General features: G+C 30.2%; 1 protein-coding gene across 3 annotated transcripts in view; it reads right to left on the reverse strand.

Moving 5' to 3' along the window:
• Positions 1-11,378, reverse strand: part of LOC126723279 (UDP-glycosyltransferase 87A2-like) — a 55,416-nt gene extending 44,038 nt beyond the window's left edge. The window contains exons 1-2 of one of the 3 annotated variants that reach the window (XM_050426612.1): positions 10,712-11,377; positions 8,644-8,757 (exon numbers count right to left, since the gene is read on the reverse strand). In XM_050426612.1, coding sequence (XP_050282569.1) covers positions 8,644-8,757; positions 10,712-11,210 — 613 coding nt within the window. In that variant the 5' untranslated portion in view covers positions 11,211-11,377. Of the gene's footprint in view, positions 1-8,046; positions 8,758-10,711 lie in introns of all 3 variants that reach the window. The other 2 variants (XM_050426613.1, XM_050426614.1) reach the window with 2 other exon arrangements.
• Between the last annotated feature and the right edge of the window lie 553 nt (positions 11,379-11,931).

Below are 11,931 nucleotides of genomic sequence, written 5' to 3' on the forward strand. Positions count from 1 at the left end.
TAGATTATACATAATTGCGTGAACATTAAATAAGACCGAATACCAAACATTTAAGAAATTGAATTATATATATAGTGAATAATAATCATGAATAGAATTGGAATTTGAATTTTTCTTATCAAACCCTAATATAATTACAACAAGACAATAAATTAAGTAAATTAAAAGAGTTTTTTTTTTTTTTTTCTTGAGAACTCCAGAAACTACAACACAATTTACAACTTCAACAAATTCACCAATATACTAAAGGGAAGTCACAAAATCGTTATATTAAAAAAAAGAAAAAAATCATTTGAAAGTTTTCTCGTCTCTCCAAATACTTGTCCGTTCTTTGACCAAAAGTCTATTTAGAGGAAAAAAATATCTATGGTTTTACCCTACTTCTTAAAACCCTAAATTTAACTCTTAGAAATCGTTTTTCTTATCTAATGTTATCCCAATTATTCATACACTGATATCATAAACTTAAAAACGCCATATCTTATCATTATATTTTATTTCCAGAAGAAGTCAAACTAGTACTCATTTCAAAGCTTTGGGTGTCCAAATTTTCAAAAGAAAATAATTTTCTTTCAAAATTCTCTACATTCTTTATATGTTCAAAAAGATGAGGAAATATCATTTTCACCACCACCACCACCCTTTTTTTTTAAGTCCTACTAACTAGCCTACAAAATTACAAAATTTAATTTCCTAATATTTCCCAAGCCTATTTCTTATGAACTTTCATACTCCAAATTATTTTTATCATTAACTTTTAAGATTATGATATCTATTTTTCATATAATTGGAACTATAAGATTAGATAAAAGAACACTAATTGTTGAATTTAGGGTTTTAAATGTAAGCAAAAACCACTGAAACTCTCATATCTTCTACTGATAATATTCTTCGAAGACACTCAAGATTCAGTATTGTAGAAGTTGCTGCCTCATACTAGTTATTAAAGGTGCTAGAGATCCAAATCTTTTATGGGATTTTGAAGTCATGGACTAGAGGTTATGCAACAACAGATTTTTATCAGAGACGTCTATGGGATTTAGAACTCAGTTTGGTAACTATAGTTATATTTTCTACGAATAAGGTTATTTTGATTGTAAATCTTTATCTGATAGTGGTTTTGTTCATCTTGGGATTAGTCCCCTTAGGTTTTTCCTATGAAACTAGTTTGGTTTTATTGGTTTCCTAGGTCATTATATCCCGTGTCATATTTATTTTCCGCTATGCATGATATTGATGCTTGTTTGATTAACATAAAGCTTTCACAATAGACCTAATTAATAACTTGGCCTTGTGGACGCCCAAAAAATTTCTTAAATAGAAGGGCCTTTGTGAGGGGGGTTCTGTTTTTTGGTTTATTGCACATTAGATACTTAGCAACATGACACTTTGTGTGCATATGTCTTTAGGATGAGGTGTGCGTGTGAGTCCCTTTTTCTTATTTTTATTTTAGGAGTTGCCACCAACCATTAGTTTTGTATTAGGTGAGATTAGTCACCTATTTATCTAATTCATTTTAAGTTACTTAATTAACTAAACCAATTTAAAGGGTTTATTAATTAAGGTAAACCAAAAGTCTCAAACCAAAGATCTTGAATTCAGAAGTTTAGTTATATGTGGGAAATATATTAGGCACCTCACACCACCTATCCAAAGGATAGTACCCTATTTTAATTTTAAGTCTAACTTTATCTTTTTAGTGAAAAAATAAGATACTTAGCAATTTTTTTTTTTAAAGTTCTGTACAAAATATATATATATATATATATATATATACACACATGTGAGTATTTATTTATTTATAACGTAGCATGTGAATATTTATTTCAAGGATTTATTTACAAACAAAGCATGTGAAGTATATATATACATAACATGTGAGAAGCATTTTACTACGTTGCAAGAAATAATACATATGTTAGCATGTGAATATTTATATACTAAATATATAACATGTGGATACTTATATACCATATATTTAGCATGATTCTTTACAACGTGACTATTTACAATGTAAAAACAAAAGAGATAGAGTAGGAAGAATAATACATTGTTGTCATCCACTACATTTTTCTCATTTGTCATGTGAAAAACACAATAGGAAGAAACATTAGTGCCAATAAAATGGAAGGAATCATGTACGCTTGATTGGTGCTTATTGGTTTAATGAAATTGAACCATAGGTAAAAATCTCTAAAAGATGCAATTCTAAGAAAGAAAAGATTTAAAATAACAATGCTTGGATTTAAAGATGAAAAGCTTCAAAACTTGCCTAAAAAGAAATGCACAAATTATTTTGAGAATAGATTGTTTGAAAAAAAAAAAAAAAGTTTGCCCGTTTTCTTTGTACAATACTTAAAAGATTTTTTGTTTTCATAAAAAGGACCCCATTTTATAAAAAATAACCTTGGCTTTAGAGAAAAGAGGTTGGAAAAACCTTTCTTTTTTTTTTTTTTTTTTTAGATAGAGTAAAAAAAGTTTAAAAAACTTTTTATTTTGAGAAAAGGGTTTCCATGTTTCAATTGGAAACCATGTTTTTATCAATTTTTACAAGAGATGACAAAAGATTTTCTTTTGAATAAGCAAAGTTTGGGTTTTGAAATTTTTTAGTGAAAACAACAGCTTTTTAGAAAGGGGTTTTGGGAAAAGAGTTGATTTAGAGAAAAAGGGTGTCCGTGGGTTTTTTTTTTTTTTTTTTTTTTTTTTTTTTTTTTTTTTTTTTTTTCTTCAAGGAGGGGATCCGAACATTCCCATGGCTTTTGTTTTTTAAAAAAGAGTTTGCTTTGAAAATCATTTTGCAAAAATACCTATTCTAAAAGAAAAAGAATTTTGGGGGTAAAGATTGATTTTTAAAAAAAAATGTTTCATGGGTTTTCCTTAAAGGGTTTAGATTTAAAAATTCCATGATTTTTATTTTGATAATAAAATTTTTAAGAAAAAGTAGTTTGTTTTGAATATACACACACACATATATATATATATATATATATGTATATGTATGTATGTATGTACGTATGTATGTATAGTATAAGAACACCAATTCCACAAAAAATAAAATAAAATAAATTGGAGGAAAAGGTTGATTGAAAAATTTTCAAGGGTTTTTCTTTTAAAGAAAAGGGGTTTGGATTTAAAATCCCAAGATTTTAATAAAAAAAAAATATGTTCCTATAATGCTTATCCGAATTAATAGAACTTTCCTGAAGTGCCCCCCTGGACGGCAAACCACCTTTATGGACCTCGGCTTTGGTTAGTCGAGAATACATTCATCCTCGACCCAACCTCCTGGGCCATTATGATCAAAACTAACTTCTTTATTTACTAACACGGGCTCCCTTGACAATGTTTACTCCTTCTCGGACGACCCCCCATCTTCGACTTGGGCCTTAGGCTCAATATACACATAGAAAATGAGCTCCTTGGCCCAATAGCCCTACAATATATTGTTTATTATCTTCACTATATATATATATTTCTTAGGTAAATTACTATTTGACTTTTGCAATTTGACCATTCTATAATTTAATCCATAAAATTTCAATAATTGTATTTAAATTCCTAAAATAAGATTATTTCAATTCTATCCAAATTCGGAGTGGGTCCAAAAGATCTTGCTTTGGTGAAGTTTCATGCCATTAAAAAAAAAAAAAATGGAAAAGAAAAAGGAGAGGACTCTATCCAAATCAATAGATATTATATCATACAAGCAGTTGAATAAATGATATAGACTATATAGGAAATATATTCTCAAGCTTTACTCTTGTACTGCTCTAAGGGTTTTGCTAAGGTAGATTGTTTGGTCCTATTTCAGAATCCTATTCTTAATTGTGTGTGTGTATATATATATTCATTTGTTTTTTTTTTTTCTTTCTTTCTTTCATTTTTTTTTTTCGATTTACCAATTGACATTCATTGAGCATCTCCTTAGATTCAAGTGTTACTTTATCTCCAACACTACCGTATGTCTCTCCATTAATCTAGATTCTTCAAATGCTATTATATGGAATTTTGATAGTCACCAATAGATTTCTACCTCCTCGCCTCTCATCTTTTTTTCCTTATAAATTTTCAATTGTTCTCTATCCACAAATTGATCAATATGGCCTTCAATGAATAGCTAATTTCTTGAGTGTTTTAACCATTCTTTCGGTCATGACTCAAGTCTGTCTGTCAAAACCCAATCAAAAAAGTGCAAGAGATAGAGAGTGACTCTAGAGCTAAAGGACAAAACTGAAGCATATGAGAGGTGAACATTAGTAGCCCAGATCCAAAGGGTATGAACTCAAAATGAGTTTTTTTTATTCATATTATTCTTATTATTTATTTATTTATGTCCATCTCATTACTAGAAGAAAAAAAATGTAATTCAATTTTGGGATTTCATGATGAACGAGTTTGAGTTTTCATGGTCTCAAAACTATTCAAATATATTTTTGCATTTGATCATGTTTGTTATAAATTGCTTTATGATTGCCCTCTTCTAGGGTACATGAATATTACTCTCAATATGTTTGCTATAATGTTTTTTTTGTTTGATAATTAACTTCAATATGATGTTCTCATTTTGGTCTTTGTTTTATAATAAGATTGTTATTCGTTTTTATAGTAAGAGAAATTTCTGTTGTTTTATTTTTTATAATTCGTTTTTAAAATTGTGTTAAAGTCCTCTTTAGATGTTGAGAAAGCAGACGAGAAGTCGTTCTGTTTGTTTTATATCTAAATTTTTTGAGCGCTAACTTTCCTAGCTCAACTTCTATGTTTAGTGAATATAAAAATATAGTAAAGGAAACAATTTTTGTTACTATTTAGTTAATTTCTTGGAAGAAACAGTGCATATTCCTTAATTAATCCACCAATTGTCTAATAGAAACTAAATCCAACCTCGTTTCATGAGGTTTTTGATTTCCAACTTCAAGGATTTTGCTAAGGTAGATGTTTCAGACCTATAATGACATCCCATTCGTAAGTGTGCAAGTATCATGCTAATTTTCATATTCATCTTGTGTAATGCAGGCAAAAGCAAGAGAAATTATCCTCATAAATTTTTTACATGTGAAAACTAGAGACTGTGTAGTCTCTACCATGTCTATACTTCATAATCATTGGTGACATGCCTTCTAGAAAATACAAGGAGGAACTCCAATTATACTGATTATTAATGAGTGAATTGCTATTACTTTTTGTTTTGATTGTAATACCAAACTAACTCAAGTTTTCATATATATATGTAGATGATAACAATTAACATGTCTGTAGAAGATGACACTTATGTTCTGCTTATACTTTGTCTGGTTGCTAAATGGAGAGGATTTTCATAGGAGGTTTTCAATTATTGGATGCGCATAAGGACTTCTGTCAATTTGACTATGTTTTGGATTATATATATATATATATTACTTTTAGATGAAAATCCTGGTATGTTGTACCGAATTTATATATGGTTTCGGTTATAATGATTTGGAAATTTATTCAAGTGACATATCCTTATATCTTGTGTTGCATAAAGATTGTAGAGGCATGATCTTTTCTTTCATCTTCTTTTCTTTCTTTTTTTATTGAGGGGTGTAGTAATCCTTGTCTATATGGTTTCGCTTATAATGATTTTCATTGGATGAACCAATGAAGTTCATAACTTTTATTGGATGGCCTACAAGCTATACTTTCAGGTGATTTTCCCCCAAGCTATAATTTTTTCCCCCCTAAACTGTAGCGTATTTAAGTTGATGTCTATGAGAGCATTAGTTGTGAATTTTTTGACAAGTTTAGAAGCTATTACAATTTATCAATCGTGCTATATGATTAATGAGCTAATTAAGCACTAATTCAGTCTCCAAATTAGCTAATTAATCTCTTTCTCGAAGTAATCTCTTTCTCTTGGACATGTCTAGTTAATAGTTATGGTCTAGCCCATCTTCAAAATAAATCAGCCAATCAGGCCATTGTAGAAGTCATGATTCTTCTTTCGTATTGCTAGGGGAATCAACTGGTTTTAAATGCTTTATTGGATTTTTAGAAGTTTCGGGTGTCAAAAGCTAGAGAAAGGATATTTGAGGGAGATTCTTGTAGCAGATAACATAAAAAAGAGTGAAATTTGTTTTTGTTTGGAAAAAATAAATTAAAAATAAATAATAATAATAATGATAATAATTTCTTGGCCTATCTTTTTATCAACACTATGTGACAATGTAAATGATATCATTATGGTACAATGTAAATGATTAATAATAGATAATCTTGCGAGCAATGGTACCTTCCCAGTTACTTGTTAATACTTAATAGTAATGAAGCACATAATTACAAACAGTCACTTAAAACCAGTTGATTCAAGCCACGTAATTACAAACATGTCCTATTTCAGAATCAATGACTAGTGCGGTTGTTGGTTGGCATGATTACAAACATGTCCTGTTTCAGAATCAATAACTAATGCCACGTCCATTTGGCATAATTAATTTTACCAACTTATTTTACTATATTAACATATTTTTGCTACTATTTATAAATCTTATTATACTATTTCAACTAATTTTTACCTTTATCTACAGTACTTTCAACAAAAAACTTTCAGTTTTAACAAAATAAGCGGATTTCAAATAGATTCTCGAAAAAAATAATGGGAAGGGAGTTTTATAAGTTAAAGTGTTGGACTTGGATTGAGATTAGGTGCAATTGCAGTTAATTTACTTAAACTCATCATGGCGTTGATGTGGCCATGTAATGGGAATGGCATTGCCACCGTGTGGTGTACGGCAGTTGGTTCAGTAGTGGTGGGATCCTTGTATACTGAATGGATTTATTTTGATGAATTTGGTTTAGCCTTTTACTGAAGATTGAAGAAGAAGAAGAAGTCAACGAGTTGACAAGCGGTTGGTATTAATATATATATATATATATATATACATGTATGTTTCAATTGAAAGCACTGAAAATGATGAGAAATAAAGTGAACTTGATAGACCTAAGACTGATGCTAATTTAGGATTTGCCAAACGAAAGCACCGAAAAGCTTCTAAGCACACACATAGTGTGTATGATGAGGTCTATATGATAAAATTCTTTTTGCACATGTATGACATTAATTTATATATATTGTCCAGTTTTAGAATAAAATTGAAGTAAACTTTAGGCAAAAATGCACATGTAAGACATTAATTTATATACTAGCCTCATTGCACACAATATGTGTGTGCTTAGAGTTTTTTTTTTTTTTTTTGGTTTAATGTCAAAACTTTCCCTTCATCCCAATTTGAAGCTTATGTGCTTAACCAATGATATTTGTGTATTTGCCAACCACCAATATAGCTAGGGATGTAATGATACCTAGCACAATAAAAAAAAAAATAATAATAATAATAAATAAATAAAATAAAAATAAAATAGTATTGGAATCATTAGTTTGTGAGATTGTATGCGGTACTAGGTATCATCACTTTTTTTTTTTTTTTTGTATATGTGTGTGAAGCTCCCTCTTGGAAACTTGAATCCTGGACCTTGTCCCTTACACCCTACAAGCATTTATACTTATAGAGTGACCATCACACTAAAGGAGGAGCAGTGGTAGGTATCATCACTCTTAGCTATATTAGTGATTGGGAAATGCATAAATACCGTGAGATAAAGGGAAAGTTTTGCCATTAAACCAAAAAAGATAAAAATTTTAGCACGCGTTATTGTAAGTGAGAGAAAGATAAAGTTGTTTAGAATCTTTTCCCTTTATAATTTCTGGTGCATCTTGGGTGACAGCTTCAATTTTATTTTTTAGGAAATTGTTGAACAATGAAGTGTCTGAAACTGCACAATCTTAAATGAAATTACAGTCAACTCCTACAAATCAATTGATTAATGAATACAATACAATAGAATTTGCTTAATGACCGTGGCCTTCTGAAATATTTCTAATAAAAGCATTAAGATTTGCATCAGATGACCCACCGTTCGCAATTGCTCGTCGACTTGACTTCTGAAATTCTTTTGCTCTTTTCCTCATCGCATTCATCTCATCGCTTTTGTTATCCATAAACCTTTTCACAAGCTCTAAAATTTCACCTCTTGTCACAACTCCAACATCTTTCTTAACCTTCCATCCAATCTTCCAATCCTCCACAATGTGTTTACTGATTGGGACTTGATCCCAAAATATAGGAAAAGTAAGCATTGGCACACCAGCAAAAACAGCCTCAAGAGTGGAATTCCATCCACAATGTGTCCAAAACCCTCCTATTGAAGAGTGGCACAACACCTTCAGTTGGTTACACCAAGGCACCACTAGGCTCATATCACCACTACAATCCTTGAACTGCGCAGTTTCTCCACGTGACACCCACAAGCACCGAACACCACTGTCCCTTATACCACCAATAATTTCATCCATTTGGGCATTTGAAACCGAAAGGAAACTTCCCATTGAGATGTATAACACCGAACATGGAGGTTGAGAATCAAGCCACTGGAGATAGTTGACACCATTGTTAGAATTAGTTAAAGAAGCATTCTTTTCTTCAAGTTCTAAGTAAGGTATGGCAGGACCAATAGGGTAGACAGGGATAGGAAACTTGGCTTTTATGGCGTCAATGGCTTTAGCTTCAAGTTCGTGAAAGGTGGTGAATAGAAGATACTGCGCTTTATTGGACACACTTGAAATACCTTCCAGGACTCCAGGCAAGACTAGTCGACCATCTCCATATGTAAAGGTGGGAAGATCAGCAATACGGATAGTAGAAACTCCAGGGATGTAGTCCACAAGCTCATCACCCCGTTCTTAATTAAACACATAGAAAGTAGTGTAAGTGAAAAGCCTAAATACTAGAAACTGCCTTGGAACATGAAGCTAAAAAACCAAGAAAGGGATACAATGCGAAGCTTAAGCTTCTTTAGTGGCATTTTTTGGGCCCAATTTTTTAACGCAGTTGAAGATATTTTTTTGATAATCACTTCCGGTGATATGGAATATCTATCATTGCTAATATACAAAACTTTGATAGGGAAAAAAATGCAGTTTGTGGGTCTTGTACCATATTGGTTGACTGTTTGGACTTTGATTTGATGACCACCTTATATAAACGAGTTATGTGTGTGTAAGAGTAACAACTTTTTCCCAACTATTTAGCAAAAAAAAAAAAAAAAAAACCCTTTTTCCCAACTAATATTAATTGGCAACCACCTTGTTTATAAGAGATTACGACTTTTAACTGTTTGGTCCTTTTCTTTGATAAGAACTGTTCTGTCCTACTTACCTAACTCAATTAAATTTTTTTAGTCAATTCAAGAATATAGAATATAATATATATATATATATATATAATTTTTGCGGCATGGAAGGGGAAAATGTTTGGTTTCAAACACTAATGAAAAGATGAATTAGTCTTTGTCATGTATATGATGAGATACATATCATTTTTTTATTGGTAATTAAATCCTAAGGCTCCAAACACATTTGAAGTTAAACTTTGTCAATAAAGAAAATATTTAATATATAATGTTAATGTTCACAATGGTCCTTGTTATCAAAATTGTAACGAACATGGAATAAAAAAAAGTTTAATGTCAATTACTGATGTTTATTAATCTAATATAATGATTTGGTGCAACCATTAAGTCACTACTTCAACCAATTAATAGCTGGTTCACATTCTAAACAATATATATATATATATATATATATAATTAATAGTTAGTTATTTTGAAATATAGATATACATATGAACGAATAGATATCCATAATCAATTTTTAAAAAAGTAATTTATCTTAAAATAATAATGCAATACACCCATAGACTAAAAATCATTTTAGTCTTGTATCTTTGTCTGAAAACCATTTTAGTTATTTAATTTGAAGTTTGTCCCTTTAGCAACATTAAATTATTACTAAATAAAATAATCTTTGTACAAAATTTTCGGATAAAATCATTTTTTTGACAAAATTATCAAACTAAAATAATCGACAAACTTATAGAACTAAAATTATTTTTAAATAAAATCATCAAATGTAAATTGCATTTTTGGCTAAAAGATATCTTTGGGGGTCTTTCCTAGTTTATTATTGGGTCCAATTAATAAGTGTCTTTAAAGTATTTATTAATAGGTCATGTGAATGGTTATCCTTAAGTGAATAGTTAACAATTTAGTTTAAAAAAATTTTGACATCATTTTATAAGAAATGAAAAAAATTGTTAAAATATTATTTTTTTTTCAGATAAATATTTTCTTTAAATAAATATTTAATTATTGCCATAAGGGCATTTGTTAGCCTTCTCATTTATTAATAAACCATTTTATAGAAGATTTGATATCATTTTTATTAAGAATTAAAAAAATAAAAACAAAAAGGCAGACAAAAAAATTATTTACCTTATTTATTTATTTAAGAAAGTCACTTTTCTAAGGTTTTTTATGCATCATTCCCAAAATCCGAACAGTCCACGTGAGTCCAAAATTTTTTTGAGGAATAAATTACAAAGACCAACTTTTTTTTTTTTTTGTTAAAACAAAAACCAACTTTTAAGATAATAATATAATATTTTAGTGCACATTTTTTATATGATAGTTACTTTACAAATATAAATATTTATAAAATGTAGAACATAATAATTGAAATTCAAGTTTTCGAAAGAAAGTTTAACAAACATATTAATCTAAAATGGAAATTTTACATTTAAAATAAAATAATAATAATATAATATATATACAGTAAAAATATAGTTTTGAGACGCACCAGACAAATCAACCGGGAAATGCTGGTTCTGCACGAGCAGTTCAAAATGATGAAACACTGAGAACACCATCGCCGGCATAGGAAAAAGTGAGGCCACCGGAATATTCCTTCGGTTTCCCAAGCCGATAGCCCAATACACATAAGTATCAGCCACGATGGCTTTCACCGGCGGAAGCCGGTCCAGGAGCTCCTCAAAGTGAACTTCCATCTTCGTATTCACAGCTTTCAGAAAGCCCGGAAAATCTTTCCCACGACCCACCTCGGAAGGTATGCAATTGGGTACTGTGGCGAAGCGTATCTGAGCCGGTGGCTTTGGCTCTGAGCTGATGAATCCGAGCCACTCTTCGGTGACGACGAAGCTGATGAGAATATCGGCGGTTTTTGAAGCCAGAAGCTTGCACAAATTCATCATAGCGTTGATGTGGCTGCGACCGGGATACGGCATAGCCACCAGGTGGCAGACGGTTGGGTCAGGCTGTTCTGTTTTTGCAGGATCCATTTTGATGGAAACTGATGAGATTGAGGAAAGGTAATACAAACGAAACTACTACAAAGTAGTCCGAGCAAGATGGACTGAAGTGAGAGAGAATAGATTATATGTAGTGATGTGTGTATGAAAAACTAAAGAACTAAATAAAACTTGCTCATCTTACTCAATGAATTGAATAATACATCAAGGCTGTATATATACGGTCTCCACCGTGAATACTAAATGAATACAATTAAAATAATTTTTGTCACAATTTGTCAAACGGTAAATTATGACTAATAAAGATATAAAATCACATTAGCTTATTATTTTTTCTTTATTACTCATAACTCTTCTTGTGATAAATATTGAGTAAAATGTTACTTCTTTCGTTTTATTTGAAATGTCAAATTTTTTAAGGAAATATCATTTATTGTCTTATTTATCTTTTAGAAATGTATAAATTTTTAAAACTACTCTTAAATAAATTTATCAAAAAAATAAATTATTTATAAAATAAAAATATTAATAAATTAATAATTTTTATTTTTAAAAATAATATAATATTTTGAAACAACTTAAAATAAAACAGAGGATGAGCAAAATAGGATAATGGAAAAAGTTACTAGCATTCGTCAATAGACAGAGCGAGCAAATGAAAACTCTTATCTAACCGACAAGTAGCACGTGCACAGCCTTCAACGTGTAGCTGAACTGATGATTTGTGCTTCTTTCTTCAAGATCTTCTGAA

This window comes from Quercus robur, chromosome 4, assembly GCF_932294415.1.
Source record: "Quercus robur chromosome 4, dhQueRobu3.1, whole genome shotgun sequence".
NCBI classification, from domain to species: Eukaryota; Viridiplantae; Streptophyta; class Magnoliopsida; order Fagales; family Fagaceae; genus Quercus; species Quercus robur.